This window comes from Carassius carassius, chromosome 37, assembly GCF_963082965.1.
Source record: "Carassius carassius chromosome 37, fCarCar2.1, whole genome shotgun sequence".
NCBI lineage: Eukaryota > Metazoa > Chordata > Actinopteri > Cypriniformes > Cyprinidae > Carassius > Carassius carassius.
The window spans coordinates 13,673,642-13,691,974 of NC_081791.1; the positions used below are offsets into that span (position 1 = coordinate 13,673,642).

The 18,333-nt window shown below is 36.5% G+C and overlaps 1 protein-coding gene across 4 annotated transcripts in view; it reads right to left on the bottom strand.

The window, feature by feature from the left end:
• Nucleotides 1–2,785: 2,785 nt before the first annotated feature.
• The window catches only part of LOC132118070 (chemokine-like protein TAFA-1), a 42,709-nt gene continuing 27,161 nt past the window's right edge, over nucleotides 2,786–18,333 (bottom strand). For 2 of the 4 annotated variants that reach the window (XM_059527585.1, XM_059527584.1), the window contains 3 exons: nucleotides 9,171–9,311; nucleotides 4,190–4,314; nucleotides 2,786–3,423 (listed from right to left, as the gene is read on the bottom strand). In XM_059527585.1, the coding sequence (XP_059383568.1) occupies nucleotides 3,394–3,423; nucleotides 4,190–4,314; nucleotides 9,171–9,311 (296 nt within the window). In that variant the 3' untranslated portion in view covers nucleotides 2,786–3,393. Of the gene's footprint in view, nucleotides 3,424–3,654; nucleotides 3,728–4,189; nucleotides 4,315–9,170; nucleotides 9,312–18,333 lie in introns of all 4 variants that reach the window. The other 2 variants (XM_059527586.1, XM_059527588.1) reach the window with 2 other exon arrangements.

Here is an 18,333-nt window from a genome sequence, read left to right on the forward strand (position 1 = left end):
CATCAAGATAAGTCGATTAAGATGGCTCAGTCATGTACTTAGGATGCCCTGTGAAAGGATACCTAAAGTGGCACTGCATTGGACACCACCTGGCAAACACAAATGTGGCAGGCCAAGAATAACATGGCAACATACAGTGGAGACAGAGCTGGAAGAAATGGGGGGGTCATGTACATGAGCATGCAGTGACAGATATTTGTAGAGCTGCAGGCTGGGTGACCCCCAACACGTTTGCTGGGTTCTATAGCCTTCATGTGGAGCCAGTATCCTCCTGTGTTCTGAACTCAAATGGGCAGTGGCACTGAAAGGCCCCAGTTAAAGTGTTGGTTTGCTAAAACTACTCCAGAGTGTCCGTACTGTAGACCATGTCAAGCTCCTCCATCCCCTCCTCGAAGCCTTCACTCGTTGAATCTGTGAGAACCGAGAGAAGGCTGGGTTCCATATGTGAGACCAAAGTGGATCCCATATGTGTAAATTCCAATTTATAGCCTCAGAGCCCGAGTTTCCCCGGCAGACTTCTGACATTTCTAAGATGGTTACAATCACCTTCAATTTTCCATTTTGCGTATTTGCTCTCGAGACCTCCTTCGGAAAGGATGGGGTGCCTACAGCATCTGTGTTCCGATGTGGCGCCTTCAGCGTACATGTTCCAAGTGGAAGGCTATGTTTTCCCAGTGTTATCCAATCTCACTGATTGGGTAGTGCTACGACAATGGTGAGTGGTCTCCTTGTTGCAAGCCCCGGCCTACACCAAAAAGGGGTTCAGGTGGCTCGCACAGGGCACTGGAAGGGGCACTAACATGATGTCGAGAGAGACCAACTGAAAGGGAATGTCTCGGTTACGTATGTAACCCTCGTTCCCTGAGGGAGGGAATGGAGATGTCACATCCTGTTGCCACAGCTACTGTACCACTGCTGAGTGGCCGGTTCACCGGCTCGGCTCCTCAGCGTAAGCATGGTATGCATTGCACTTGCTGCTTTTTTATGCTCACGGTGTGATCAGCTGCTGCTGGATGCAATAATTGCATGCCAATGTGCATTGGCTCATTTAATTCACATTCAAAGTAAATTGGTCTCTAGAAGGGAGATCCCAATTCATCGGTCACCAACGTGACATCTCCGTTCCCTCCTTCAAGGAACAAGGATTACATACTTAACAGAGACGTTACGTGCCCTGCCAATAAAAATAAGAAAATCAGTCAAAGCAAATCATTTCCTAGCAATGGTTTCCCTGAATGAGTGCTTTTGAATTGCAGTAAAGAAATGCAACTGATGCTAGTAGGTCTCATGACAATGATAACATGACAAAGGCCTATGTCTGGATTACACATACTATATAGATAATATTTTATTTTAACTGTTGCAAAGTACTTATTGTGAAGAAGCACCTTAGCACTAGGGGTATGCAAATTCAGACACAACCATTTCCTGAATGAATCAGTCTTTTTGATAAACTTGTTTAGTAAAATGATTTAATGAGTCAATAGTTTTTAATGAATCAGTTGAAATAATGATTTATTGATCCACTTATAAAGACAGTCACTTGTTATGTTTCTGAATGAATCCATTTTTAACAAACTGGTTGAATGAATCATTCAGTGATTCGCCCTCTCTTGCGATGATGCAAACAGCGGAAAGGAACACTGTGAATTCCCCACTATTAATGCACAATTAATGTTTTAAACATGCAAACACAGACAAGTGGAGTGGTACAAACAGTGAAAAGTATCAGAACTCTTGGAACACTGCTCAGCCAATCAAATCTGATTACGGAAACTATTGTATAAAGATGTTGAAGACATTTCTTATTCCTTCCATTTATGTTCTTAAAAATAATACTGTGATCCCTCTTCATCTTTTCAAAAAACAAAATAACTTTTTCAATTTAGCAAAAACCATACTAGCAAATGCTCAGCTTGTCAGAGATAATGCTGATATTTGCTTAAGATTTCCTTGCGTTCATTTTCCACTCTGATATTCTGTAGTCAACTGTTTGAAATTCCACTAAAGCTCCACTGAAGGTGAGGGCTAAAGTTCATCCTCTGCTGTCCCATGTGGAGGACTGTAAATGTAGTGATCTGTATTCACTCAGCCTGTAGTAAGAGCCTCCTTTCTGCATGCCGACAGTAACACAGAGGCTCTTATGTTCACGGCTCCCTGCTTAAATTGCTGGAGCTACATATTCAGAGTGAGTGCATGCCCTGGCCCTCAGCTGCTTCGAGCAGAAAGGACTATTTCTGAATGTAAACGACAGGTAAATGTCCCAGTGGGTGTCAGAATTTCCACAGTGTCCTTCAGTTTTGACTGCCTGCCTACACATTCAAAGACCCTCCACCTGCTTTCCCCCAATATACAGAATGTTCTTAATAGGTCTTGTACCATTTAATGAAGGTATATTTGAACAACAGAAAATGAATTTGATTTAGAATATTTAAATGTCATGGTATTTTATATGTGCATGCACCAGCATATTTCAATCAGGCTTCGTTAACTTCAGTAATAAATCCACAACTTTTATATATTGCTGCAGCCAAAGTGATGGTCTATTAGTTTTTCATTAAACATGTAAATTCTCAGAATACTTCAGTTAAGCCTTGATGACTCAATTTGTCAAAATATTACTGAAGCCCAAAAATAATCATAAAAACTGCATCTTTAACCAATCAACAGAACAGAGGACAAGAATATGCAAACAAGACTGTTCCTTTGCACTTCCCAACCCTTTACTTTGACATGAAATTATTGTTTATTGTAAGTCCAATACATTTGTAACATCATTCTCACCTGTTTTGAATTCATTTTATTTATGTAAAACATTTCCTTCAACTATTTTTTACAGAAATCATGCTGAAGACTTATTTGGTTTAAGTATCACTACCAGAATTCATTCTGAATCTGATATAATGTTCCAGGAAACGGAGGAACATTTCTGGACTGGAACGGTCATTCCATGTACATGTGCTCCTCAGCATTTCACTCACAGTCGCAGCTCAAAGTGTCTTAATTAGAGGGTCAATCCCCTTCTGAAAATCCACATGAACAGGAAGCCAGTTTCACTACATATAGTACGAGAATTAATACGTTCTTCTGGAAACATAGGAACATCCAAGAATATTACAGTTGAAGATTATTCCAGGCAAGGTATAGCTGGTTTGAGTGCACTCCACACAAAGGGATACGAGTTTAATTATCCAGGACCCATTGAGATGAAACAAATATTTGACAAATGTCAAACAAAAACAAAACAACGAAAGAACCAGCAGTGTTCAACGGCCACAAAGATTTTCTCAGGAAGTCTGGTGTCCGTGTTACTCAGAGACAGATGGATTTATGAACAGAGGTCTCCATTTCAAGTCATTAAACACATGTCTGTTGGTTTAGAGTTGAGAAAATTTAATTCAGCTTTTCATCTTGGATGTTTCCCTGAAAAAATAAAGTAAATAAAGCTGGATGAGTAATACGAAAAACAATCTGAAAATGAATTTCATGTTTGAATAATTTGCAGCAACATATCAAGCAGGCTAACTAAATGCGATTGGAATCATCAGAATTTATTATAAGTTCACAAATGGACCATGGTGTCTACGCCTATCAGCCATTTTATGCCTTGACTGAATCACAATTGTGACAGAAAGAAGGAATAATGTCAGAAACCTTCATAAAGTTCCTCCGTTATGAGCTTGCAGTAACATTACATCTGCTACAAGGATGTGTAAGGGTGGGTATTCTGTAAAAAAAAAAAAATAGAATAGAATAGAATGTAAGAATTTTTTTTACATCTGCTATAGAAATTAACTTATTGGTTACCTGAAATGAACACTCTGATTGGCTATTCAGAGCGAAGTTGAATGTCCAAATTGCTGCTATTTTAATAAATATTGGATTTCTAGCGTGATCCAGCAGTGTGCAGCTCTTTTATTTTTATAATACTTCCAGCGTCAAACACACCTGCCTGCAGCCATTCAGGTGTAGGAGGGTTGTTTATTTATTGTGCTGTATTCAGTTTTTTTATTTATAAAATATTTCAGTGAAATAAGCAAAAAAACAAACAAAAAAAACAGATGGGACACACACACATACACACTCATTAACATCATGCAATCACATGCTGCATTACCAAGAGTCTTGTATTATCAAACAGAATAGCTAAAGTAACACAAGAAATGCTTTTGGTTGCTCTAAATCTTACCCTGGTGGTTTTGATTTTGTTTCCAGAGTAGCACATCCAGCCGGAGTTATCTGGTAGAGTCTTGCATTCCTCTCCCTCCAGACATGGCTCCATCTCACACCACCACTTCCCAATCACTATGGAAGCTGTGAGCAGATCACAACTGGGTTAGACTCTCACTGGCATCTGACTTAAAACAGAGTAATGTTCCACTCTCCATGATCGACTGCTCCTTGAGCATCTGACATCATATTTACATGTCAGAGGATGCTTCATTAAAGAACATGCTGTACTTGGTGAAATCACGCTCGCACTATACAGTGGGAGTCCATGGTGAGTAGATTTATTCAGTGAACAGATACAGTAATAGCATAGCATATACAAAGCACACTTACATATAATACGTAACAATAATATTTGTCATTATCGTAATATGTGCTTTATCAGAGGAGGATGGCTTTTTCCAGCAGGGTCTGGTTCCTCTCAAGAAAGCTTTTCTCTTAAACATTTTATGGATTTTTGTTCTTGCCACAGTCGCTGTTGGTTTGTTCATTGGTGCTTTAAGGTACAAATTTCTATAAAGCTGTTTTGAAACAATATGTTGTGAAAAGCGCTATACAAATAAAATTGACTTGAATTTAATGTGCTTGAATAGCCTCAGTGGATGTCTGCGGTCAGTAAGAGCACAGGTATTTCAAAGAGTGGTACTTTATGAAATGTATTATTCTGAAAATAAATCCCATGCCGATCCATTCACTGAAACTGCTTCAGCTTGTAGTCTTAGGAAATCTTACGAAGATTTAAATGGTCTGTATTCTATATTTATATAAAATAAAGGTAACTTTACTGCCATTTCAATGGAAATTTTTACGTCATTTCACTTGCTTGAAACAGAAGCATCCTTGTTAAACTATCACTTCTCCCACTTTGTGAAATTTATGATCATTACCAGATGGAGAAAGAGTAGAGACCATTAAGGAAGCAGGTGCTCAGGGGTTTGAGAACATCTTATCTTTGCATCAGTATGAATATGTTAGAATGTGATACAATAATGCATCACAGTAATGCTATCTAACATCCAACACCAAAAGTTTAAGGAGAGAGTGTGACATGAAAATATAATATAATGCACTTACGTTATTAATATTCTGACAGGTACATGACAAGTTTGTGACTTATTCCTTGTCTGTGATAATGGGTGAACTTAAGTCACATACATTAATATTGTAAAACCCAAAAGCACTCAACCAAGAAGTTGTCTCGTTGCAAACAGGGCATTAAAATTTTATTTGCCTGTGCTCAACACTTTCTTCATGGATTTTTTAAAGGGTGAACAAACATTCATGCTTTATAGACTTTGCACACATGTACAATACTCACAGCACTGGCTGAGGCGAACCTAATACTGTTCTTCCCGTTTTTGCCAGTTCAGCATGGCCAAGGACTCAAAAAAATCCATGGAAAACATAACCTCAGGCAAGAGCGTTTTTATTTTATTTTATTTTTTTTATAAAAATTCACTTTACTGAGGTCTCTTATCCTTCAAAAAGTAAACAAAGCATCGCATATATAACATTTGGCCTTCGAAGTCATGTACTGCTTTGACAGAGAGAGGGAGAGTTAGCCTTCAGCCTCATATCCAAGAATATCAATGTGATGAGAGGAGAACGAGAACATGGACCAGTTTTAATGGCCATCATCTCAGTGACAACTCAGTAAATGTGTTATCACGGTTTAACTAGGAACCAGAGATCATACAATGCAATTATAAGCATTTTTAATCCTAGTTACTGCTAAAATATAACAGCAACTTCGGTCAATTTTACTGCTACAAGACCATAATAAGTTAAAACAATTAAGATATTAATGTAAATAGACACTTTAATGTTACTGCTGCAAAACCTAAATACATTATTACAAATATTAGTTTATATTAAATAAGTTTATATAAAATACTAATTGTTTTCATATAACTTTTGTGGCAGAATCTGTATGTATATATATATATATATATATATATATATATATATATATATACAGTACAGACCAAAAGTTTGGACACACCTTCTCATTCAAAGAGTTTTCTTTATTTTCATGACTATGAAAATTGTAGAGTCACACCGAAGGCATCAAGGGCTATTTGACCAAGAAGGAGAGTGATGGGGTGCTGCGCCAGATGACCTGGCCTCCACAGTCACCGGACCTGAACCCAATCGAGATGGTTTAGGGGTGAGCTGGACCGCAGACAGAAGGCAAAAGGGCCAACAAGTGCTAAGCATCTCTCGGGGAACTCCTTCAAGACTGTTGGAAGACCATTTCAGGTGACTACCTCTTGAAGCTCATCAAGAGAATGCCAAGAGTGTGCAAAGCAGTAATCAAAGCAAAAGGTGGCTACTTTGAAGAACCTACAATATGACATATTTTCAGTTGTTTCACAATTTTTTTATGTATATAATTCCATATATAATTCCACATGTGTTAATTCATAGTTTTGATGCCTTCAGTGTGAATCTACAATTTTCCTAGTCATGAAAATAAAGAAAACTCTTTGAATGAGAAGGTGTGTCCAAACTTTTGGTCTGTACTATATATATATATATATATATATATATATATATATATATATATATATATATATATATATATATATCAGCATATTGTTGCTTGCAGTTACTGTTGGAAGATGAAAATTAATTTAATATAATAAATGTATTACTTAATTACTTCAGTTAAAATTACAGTTTTAAATCGTAAAAACATTATATGGGATGCCTTTAAAAATTTGGATAAAGCTTCCAGAATCTTTTTTTGTCAGAAATTGCATTTTATCCCTTATTTCATCTTTTGGCAGAAATTCTATTTTTTTAAACGTAAACCAGCAACGACATTAAGTTCCAAATAACTTAAGGCATCTTTGGACCAAACGCTGTTGCTGTTTCCCTTGTTGCTTTAAACAAATCAAGACTTTCAGAGCACAGACCATCCTTGTGTATTTTTCTTGTTCTTTCTTTCTTTCTTTTCTTTTTTTTTGTAACATCAACTACAGAAATCTCACACGTGCAAACACACACACACACACACACACAAATATCAGGAAAGAGTCCCATCCACACACACACACACACCTCTGGCTCTGAACATTATTAGACCAGAATAGACAACACACTATGGCCTGTAAAGATGGAAACATCAACTGCCTATATATTTATGTCTTGCTGAGATTGTATAGAAATTTAAATAAAAAATGCTAACCCTTGATTTAGCCCTAGCTGTTTAATGAAAGACAGCCTCAGTCACCGTTCATCTTTTTTCCATACAATGACAGTCAATGGTGACTGATGCTGTCATTCTGTTTAACTTCTCCTTTCCACAGAATAAAGAAAGTCACAGGTTTGGAATGGCATGATGATGAGTAAATGATTCTAGAATCATTTTAAGCTGAGCGTTTAGGTGTTTTAATATCCAAAAAATTACACATTTCACCTTTAGGAATAGAATATCCTAACAAGCTTGACATGGATGCTCCTACGCAAGATTCAGTCAAAGTTAATGTTCTTTGATTATCTCTGGGTGCGTTGCGAGTGAGATGTTCTCCCAGAAGTGTTAGTTTACAGCAGCTCGTTTGTCATAAGGACAGAGCATTAATAATGAAAAGCCCTGAGGATGTGAGCTTTTCTAGGGCAGGTACACTGCAAGAGCGACCCTGAACAGAGTTTCTTTAAACATACCACACTTTAAAAAAAGCTCCACAGTCTTTTGGAGCACCTTGCAGGTTTACACAGCTGCACAGAGTGTGTTTAAGCACAGCTGCACTGTGCAAACCTGTTCACACACTGTAACGCTTCATTGAGATGGTTCAAAACAGTCGAGCATTTGTTACATTTCTAACAACATAAAACAAATGATGTTAAAGATGTATAGGCGTTTAGTTCTTGATGGGAATAGATTTGGTGAATGGGTGCTGTCAGAATCCAAACAGCTGATAAAAACATCACAATAATCCACACAACTCCAGTCCATCTGTTAACATCTAGTGAAAGGGAAAAGCTGCATTTTTGTAACAAACAAATCCATCATTAAGGTATTTTAACCTAAACCTGTCACTTCTGGCCAAAACACAAATCTATAATCCAGTGAAATGGTATTTTCACTGAAGAAAGCAATTTAAAGGGTTAGTTCACCGAAAAATGAAAATGATGTCATTAACGACTCACCCTCATGTCGTTTCAAACCCGTAAGACCTCCATTCATCTTCGGTAATCCATCTGACATCATCAAAGTAGTCCATGTGACATCAGAGGGTCAGTAAGAATTTGTAGAAGCATCGAAAATACATTTTGGTCCAAAAAAAAAAAAAAGATTACGACTTTATTCAGCAATGTTTTCTCTTCGGGGTCTGTTGTGAGCGCGTTCACGATGCTGCTGACGTATAATGCTGCTGACGGGTTTTCTGGTGCGCCCAATAACAAGATAACACGTCAGTAGCGTCATACATCAACAGTCACAACAGACCAAGAAGAGAAGACAATGCTGAATAAAGTTGTCATTTTTGGACCGAAATGTATTTTCGATGCTTCAAAAATTCTAACTGACCCTCTGATGTCACATGGACTACTTTGATTATGTTTTTCTAACTAACCCTTTAATGTATAGTGGACTTGAAATAATGAAACATGTCCAAGTGATGGACTTGTTTATTAAAAACATGGAGCTTTTTACTTCACAAGATGTTAATTAATGGACTGGAGTGGTGTGGATTACTTGTGGATTATTGTTTTTATCAGCTGAATCTCATTCTGGCGGGCACCCATTCACTTGCAGAGGATCCATTGATGAGCAATTGATATAATGCTAAATTTCTACACATCTGCTCCAAGTAAGAAAAAAATCTTGACTTGCATCTTGGATGACTTGGATGTGAGTAGATTTTCAGCTAATTTAAATTTTGTCTTAAATTATTCCTTTAAGACTTCATCCATGCTTGCCATGTCTATTCACTTACCATCAACACAGGAGGGTTTATTCCTGGTGGTTCCTGCCACTTTCCCTGGTAAACAGGAGCACTTCACTGTCTGAGATCTCTCTTCAATCTTGTTTTTGTTACAGCACCGGTGTGCCGCAATCACCTGGCATGTCCCTCCTTCTGCCAAAAGAAAAAACCATTAGTAAACAAACAAAAACTCCTGACTCGCCACATGGATCTACATTTGCAATCATTATCTCATGCATGTCATCTTTCATGGTCCCCTTATATTACCACATAATTCATCATGCATTTCAATGTAGACACCGCAGACACTCCTTAGGGAGGATGAAATGAGGTAGTGCTTTAGAAGCAGAAGAGAAAAGACATGAGATATAGGGAGTGAAATATATATGAGAGATGAAACACATATTTTGTACAGGTATATATACCATATTTTAAATCCAAATTTTATTATTTTATTTTAATATATTTTGTCTTTTCCACCCACTAACTTACAGTATATTAACCTTGTCATTTTTTTCCTTGTCACTTTCCTTTATTTTTCCATTCAGTTCTTCAGATTTAATTTATTTGTTCCTTTATTTTATGTTCCCATTGAAGTATTCTTTACTTAATTTATTATTTATTTTTTCTTCCTTGTCCATTTTTAAAAGTTATCCTTCATTATTTCTTTAATTACATAATATTTATTTATTTATTTATTTGTTTGTTTATTTATGCCTTGTCCATTCCTTATATTTTCCTTATGTTTGTTCTATATTAAGTTTAATTGTTTTGCTTTTATTTTCTACCTTACCTTTCTTTTATATTCCCATTATTTGTCCTTGTATTAATGTTCCCATTAAAATCTAATATTCATTTACTTTATTTATTTATTTTTCTCTTCCCTTTTTTAAATTACCCTTTCAGTATACTTTCTTATCAACTTGACTATTTCTTTTTATGTTTTCCTTTTATGTATTCCTTGTTTCTTTCTTTTATTTTCTCCTTTATTTATTTCTCTATTTTATCTTATTTATTTTTTGGATTGTCTAATTTGGTACAGCAGTATGTTCTGTCAATGAGATATTACAAAACACTCCAGCTAATCCAGCCTTTAGAGACAGATATATCAGATAGAGATGGAAAATCTTCCGTTCATGAGCAGATTGGACCTATTGTTCATTAAACTGAGCACCATTCTGCAGTGCTCTCTGAATTTAAGGTTACCTAAATAAATGGTAATTTAAAAAAAGATATTCAGTAAATACACTGAACAGCAATGGGAAGACTTGCTACCAATTTAAAGCATATTGGTTACTGTACTTTTGTGTCAAAAACAGATTTGTGTGAACGGTTGAATCAAATGACAAAACCACATTAGACCACCGGAGAGAAATAAACTTATGATAAAACAGTTCAAGTACTGTTTATATCAGTGCAAAACACCCACAGAGACCAATTATTAAAGGGAAAGATAATCCAAAATGGGAAATTATCATATTAACATACTCTCATTTCATTCCAAACCAGTATGACTTCTGTTCATTTTGAAGATTATCATGATCAATCTTTTCTTAATATAAAATAAATTCATTGTGAGGGGGATTGTCAAGAAAGCTGTTCCCATATGGTTCCCTGTGTTTTTGGAACAAAATAAGAACATTCTGAATCTATGGGAATGCTCCCTGTAAGTTATATTTTATATAACAGCAACATTTCGTTCTGACTCTCAATGGTTGAGAACTGTGATATATTGTACTGGTATCTCTACAGGAATGGCCTTTCACTGTTTGTATCACTACAGATCTTCTGGAATTTGCCACTGGCTCTGATGCATCTGGTTAAACATGACATATAATTAGTTTTGGGTAAATCTGATGAGCAGTCTTTGCTCTCATTAATCTATTATTTGTTCCAAAGCAAATAGTTTCGGCTGAAGGAAAAATCTCATCACGTTATTTTATGTAACTTTAATGCTGTATATTGGAGCATGGCATTTATGATGGCTGTTGTTGTTGTTGTTTTTGTTTATTATTCAATAAATAATATTTTATATACAGTATTATTGGGGATGTTCATGATGGTGATTTTCGTGACATTGTTGACAGTAAAGTGACTGTTTTACAGGCCAGCAAAGGTTTTTATATTGAAAGAGACTGAAACAGAAGTTATTTTTACTTGTAATAACTGCCTGTAAGATGCAGTTAACAAATGCAGTGAGCAGCGCTGTCATCGGAAATCATCCTTAATTGATGAAAGGAGAGTATGACAATATCGCTTTCCTCAGTGGACATTCAAACTTGCTTTTTGTGAATATGAGATTGACCTGAAGAATGAATGCTGTATCAGATGCAGGTAATCACACTTGCTCCATCCATTCCATTCCAGCTCTAAAGTGACGTTTTCGAATTTGTAATCGAGGCTTGAGCCAAAGTCCTTTTAAGACAAGTCATGTCACTCGGCGGCCATCTTTCAAACGCCTCTTGATCAGGCAAGTTCAACTCTGATCTCTTTATGGGGAAACATCAAATTCTCCAAAACTTTTCACTAAGCTTACGATTAAATTTCATATTTGAAATCACCAAAGAAACCTAACAACAACTGTCTCATCAATGTTGTTACCTTTGGTCATACAGCGTTATAAAAAGCGTTTTTTTTTTCAGACTTGATCTGCCAGTACGTATGTGCAGTCCTAAGAGCACTCAGAACGACTTCTAACGGCAGCTGCAGTGATGTGATGTCTTTACCCATTAGCGTTTGTCTCTTTCATGCAGAAGGCGGGGCTTCCTATGATTGCGCGGCCATAATGAGTATTGCATTTTCCCATTCAAAACTACTGTATATGAGTGACATGTCTTGGGTATTCTATAGTCTTTGCTTGAGCTCAGCTGTTAAACTGTGATTTAAATCTGTGGCCAAAGAAAGTATTTCCGCAAAAAAGGGTTTTTAAAGAAACTCCCTTGTTTTTCTTCTCATATTTACACACTTGTGCCATCAAACTGTAGTATGAATGCAATATCACTCTCGTACTTGAGCGATACTGGTTCTGTATCAGCGATTGTGATGGCGTCGTGCCTCTGGCCTAATCACTGTCATGCTGATATAGAGCCGGTAACGCTCTCGTACTCGAGTGTAATTGCTCATTTAAGAACCTTTCCAGAACCTTCCCTGCAGGTTATTTTAAATTTTACTTTCATAACCATGTAAACTAATTAAAACTTTGCAAATGTTTCTGAGTGATGACCAACAGAGAGATTATTCTAATGCTGAAATGTGTATTTTTTCATTAACAAACTATTTGCTAAATAGTTTGCAGATGTCTGAAGTAAGCTTTTAAAAAGTGATTAAAGCAGTCAAAATGCATTATAATGATCAGACAAATCTACTTATATAGCTAAAATATTATTCCAAGTTAAAGCATAGTCTAAAAAAAAAAGAAAAGAAAAAATAAACACCTGGGTTTGTTTGTAGCCCATTCACTTTCTTTACTGCATGCCTCTGATCTGCAAGCACTTTCTCCCATCTTCCACAGAGAGCAGCAGAGTCATTTACATTTTCTGACCTGTGCACCTTCTGACCTTTAATTCTGATGAAGTTACATTAGATTTATGTGAGGAAAAACTAAAATTAAAGTCGTTTTTCATGGAATGTTTGAAAATGTTTGAATCTCCCTTCATACATTCTTGTGACAAGCAAGCAGTGTCGTCTGATTCATGTTTTAAAGGTCCCGTTTTTCATGCTTTTTTTGAAGCTTTGTGTTTACAGTGTGCAATATAACGTGTTCATGTATCGAGTGTAAAAAAACACAGTATTTTTCACACAATTCACTTATTTGTATACCGCTGTTTTCACTGTCATAAAAACGAGCTGATGACTTCCTTGTTCTTTGTAGTCCCTCCTTCAGAAATACGTAACGAGTTCTGATTGTGCCAGCGGTTCCTGTGTTGTGATTCGACACCAGCTGAGCGTGCGCCGCCCTCCTCGAAACGCGATTGGACTAGTTTTGGACAAGTTTTGAGAAGCATGTGGGCAAGATTTGTTTTGAAAACAATGCTGATGTGAACGCACGTGCTGGAGATGTACTTATAATCACAGGAGCGTTTTTACTGACGAGATGCGCATGAAAATCTCATTCGATTTTTTTGCACAGCCCTATCATCTAGTTAACACAGCTAAACAGCATTGTCCTTTGTGTAATAAGTTACAGAAACTGTTAAATGCACCAACTTAAATAATAAAATACACTTACCGGTTGTGGTCCATAAACAACGCCTTCTCCAGACAAAGAGGGAACTGCTCCATCTTTGAAGAATAATCTTTGTGTGAATCCGGCATTAAACTGATTGAGATTGAGGAAGTTGTCCTCAGCAAAATGTGCTGCACATAATTTTACATGTGGATTATAATTTTCGGGAACCGAGTTAAACATAAATTGTAACCATTAATCTCCAAGTACAGCGTCCCTGGGAAGGCCAAACAAAGGTGATTGGAACTCGGGATGAAAATAGCAGCGTTTCGACGACATGGCGACAAACACAAACGCAACTCTTCCTCTTCTCCGTCGGAGCGCAACAAGACCACGCCCCCTTTTTTGTGTATTCATGTGGGCAGAGGTTAGTCAAAAAACTGTTTTAGTGACGTCATTACTGCAGGAACTAGAGGGATGTAGTCCAAACGGGTCGTTTTTTGTAGGCGAATTCTGTTAAATAAAATATCTCGCTTGGCATTGAACTTTGAGCTTTAGAATTTTACAGATATTATTTATACTCTAACAACAACATTACACACTAACTAAAGTTTAAAACATGGGATCATGTAGAACGGGACCTTTAATCGTTCTTTTGAGTCAGAAATTTTGAGTGAATCGGTTGATTCAGTTCACAAAGCCAATCTAAAATGCTTAATTCACTGATTAGGTTCCCGAGTTAATTTCACTCATTCAAAAAATTAACATCAACAACAACTTGCAGTTCATACTGTTTCTTGCACAAAGCTATCGTATAACTTCAGAAGACCTGCACACGATTCAAACAGACCTCTTTTATGGTGTTGTTTTGTGTTATTGTTAAAGCATAAAAGTCAGACGACCGTTTACGGATGTAAAGCAGCAAATTTGCAAAAGTTTATCCCTTGGTCTTTGGTTCAAGAAAGAACGTCCTGTTGATTGAGAATAATATGATGGTGAGTAAATCATAATTGTAATTTTTTGCTTAATTTTTTAAAAACTTGTCTTAATGAATTTGCTTGATAAAATAATATAGTTTTTATAAATAAATAAATGACATACATTTTTTTTCTAGTGTTTAAGTATTTTTATGTAGCAACATATAATGGATACACACCTCGCGTCATCTAGCAAGACCTACCAAATTGTGTAATTTTATACTAAAATGTAAAAATCATACAAGATTTAAAAAATTAAGTCCAGAAAAAAAAGGTTTTCCATCCTAGTCCTCTTACAGTCATAAGTGATCAAAAATGATCCAGATTAGGTAAGGAAATTTGCATAGTACAATATGTGCACCTGCTTACAACACAGTTCGAGTCAGTCATGGCCATACTCTAACTAGAAGGTTTGGCTTCAAGGAGTCAAACAGACAAAAAGCATTGTGGAAATCAGGAAACAATGATGCTCCACTGAGATCTATTGTGGATTGTTGAGTAGGCCTTGTTTGTGCTTCTTTAATTATGAAAAATACTCCATTTCCCAGCGGGGCTTCAGTCAGAATTCACAGGGGTTTGTTTTCTTTAATGCCTAGTCTTAATTATATAAGACAGACCCAGTTTCCGCTTTGATCTATCAAGAGAGGGAGAAAATGCAGGAGCTCCTGACTAAAATATCTTCACTCCTCAATGAGCGTAAACAGAGCAGTGGGCCTCTCATTTGGGGATTTGAAAAGAGTGGGGGAAAGGGGAGAAAAAAAATGTTAAATGCACTTTCAGAAATCAATAAAAATGTAAATAGCTTCTCTGTCTCTAGCTTCTTAGGCTCTCATTACCTCTAGATTGAAGTTAGTCAAAACAGGAGGGAAGAGACACACAAAGGAAGACAGGAACAGAGAGCTGCCTGTCAACTGTTTTAACATCACATCAGAATATTTTAAAGCTCTTCTGAATGTTTAAGCAGGTGACAGTGGACAGCTCAGATCCATGCAGGGACGTGATTGCTTTTTGTATTCTGTCACTTTGTGCGACTCGCTAAAAATTGATTGCTGAACCTCAGGGGCTTAACGTTATCTCGTATAGGCCTCTGTGTGGCTCCTTCCTACTCAACATATCAAACAGAGGGTCAGGGGACATTTAAAGCTGTGGTAAAGCACTGTCGAGCAGCTTTCATTAACTGGACCTTATGTCAGTGTGTGTGCGCTCATACTGTACACTGAAACCAAAAGTCTGAGACCACTAGTGAAAATTATGCTGTTTTGCTTCTTTTTTTTTTTCTTTTTTTTCATTACAAATAGAGTGAAAAGTTGAAGTGAGAAAATACATACATTTGTCGTGGAATTTGTTCTCTTTTTGCTTTAATGACTGCAGCTCTTGAGCTGCATGAACTCCATAAGATTGTGTAAAACCTGGTATTCTCCAGCATGATTTGAGATGACCCAAAGAGCATCTTGAGCTTCAGTGGAAGCAAGAGCATCTGACCATCTGTACAAATAGTCATGCTTACTTATTTGATTAGTGACCTAGAAATCTTAAATAGGCTTATGTCTTAATCATTTTACGTCATAACGTAGGGCTACATCAAATTGTGATTCTTTTTTTTATTGTGATTAGCAATTGTGATTATATATTAACATGACTGTAAAATAAAAAATGGGTATTAAAAATATAATAATTATTTTATTTTACAGTAAAACTGTAAAATTACAATACTAATATTTCTTCATTAATTTACAGACTGTTGGGAAGCTTGGTGGTGCATGTAGCATTCCTAAAAAACAGATTCAGAGATGCTTTTGTGTGGAATTTTACTGTGAACAGAGCGGCTTTGAGGCACTGAAAACACTGTATCATGAGCTGTTTGCGTGAAACTGAAACACTCTGAACACACAGCGCAAATATTGGAATAAATTTCACCCTTTGCAATTTGATAGTTACACTAAGCAAAATCAAGATTTAGATTTTATTTTTATGAATCGTGCAGCATAGCATTTATTTGTCCTAAAATGGTTTTTGGTCAGATTTAAATTAGATTCTCAGACTTTGGACCTCCCGGTGTACCATCAACCAGACTACAATACAGCATTTTCCAATTTCACTTTTAAAGCTTTATACTATTTTTTAGCATTTCTGGACCTCTTTTCTGGTTCCTTTCATCAAATTTATATCTGAAATTAGATCCAGTATCCATTTAAATGGAAGAAGCCAAAAGCAGTCTAGCACTTTGCTGCCATAATTTTCACTAACCCCTGCTGGAACGTCTCAAAAACATCCCGAAAATTCAATTTAAAAGTCTCGTGTATAATTCCATGAAATGTTAATGACTAAGCAAACTTAGAAAACCTACAGAGTATCATTGAATGGTGCTGAGTATCATATTTTTAAAAACATAAGGTCACCCTGAGGGAGCGTGGGCTACACCGCTGATTGATCTAGCGGAAGCGCTGATAGCTGCTTTGGTAGGGAATCCTGCATCATAATGCTTACTACAAGGGCTATTTCAGGCACTTATTCAGTTTAATGGATATGAGACCAGGCCATCGGGGACCAATAAAAGCTCATTTTCCTTCAGCAGCCAGGGGGGTGGAAGAGAAAAATAGACAGCGTATTACACACGGGCTATAACTTTGACTCTTCTGCTGTCTAATTAGCCAGCTGGAGTGTGTGTGTGTGTGTCGTGTCGGTCTGTCTGGAGAAGGCGTAGTGTGCACATTCGGCCTCAATTGTTCCATTCAAACGCAGCCATGTGCGTGAGAGTTTCCCCTGACAGACAGGTTATATCACAACCTCTCAACAGCAAACAAACACGCTTTCAGAGGACAAACAAAACACGACAGATGAGCAGGCACAATGCGGCTCTGACTATAAACATATGAGCCTGGACAGGAAAGATTTCAGTCACATGCTGCAAAACAACTAGAGGGGGAATAGGACAATGAAAAGAGGAGCCAGTCTGGATCAGGAGTTGTGTTTTTTTATGTTTCGAATGAATTTACAATTAAATTGTGTAATTTGTTCAATGTCTCTTATCAGAATTTATTGAACAGAACCATCTATAATTAAAATTACGTCACCTTTCTGATAGAAGTGTAAACTATTTGGCACTTTGTGTGAATGAATGGTTTGACTTCTGGTTTTTGGGTGGGATAAACTGTTGACAAATACTGATTTGCGGGGCAAAGGGATGGTTACAATTTCTTGGAGGAACATTTGAAAACAATTAAGTGCTTGCAAGGCTGCAATTTATAAATTTTATTTTATTTTATTTTTTTGTTCTATGTGTACTAAGTGTCTATGTGTACTAAGGTGCAAAGAGCCTATTTATACTAACTCCGCCCACCGCTGTCTGGTTGAAAAATTACAAAAGAAAACCATCCAGAACAGAAGCACTGGTGTGGTGAATAATAGTAAATGTAGATTTTGACATGAACCTGAGATGTATCCGATTTTTCTCCCTTTTCCGATTACATATCAGCTCAGAGAGGGATTTATTTTAAATAAAAATATTTAAAAAGTGCAAATAAAGTGTTTAATGGTTATTTAATAGGCCTAATTGAAACTGGATGCGGTCGCGTTGATGGGACAAGCTTCATATCGAACATGATATGTGCAGCTCATATTGTTACCATCATCCTGCACCTTTGAGGACAGGGAGCAGATGGATAAATATGGTTAGGGTAGAGGTAGCAAAAATGTAATAAGTAAAAAAAAGTATTGTATTATTGTTGATATTTTTGTTGTTATTATTGCGTGCTGTTTTCTAATGAAGTAAAAAACACTGAGGTGGAAATAGTATTTGCAAGTCTTTGCGAGTAAAAATAGGATCTAACACTTTTTATAAAAAAAAGAATACTGTTATTTTCACTTAGTGTAAGTAGAATCTATCGCTATTAATGTTAATAACACCCTTTTTTTGCAAATAACCTTGTTTTTTCCACAGTACTTTGCAATTAATCCAGTTTGCTCAATGTGCAGACTCTATTTTGGCAAATAATTTTAGCCTTAGGTGTTCTATTTATTTATTTTACAAACA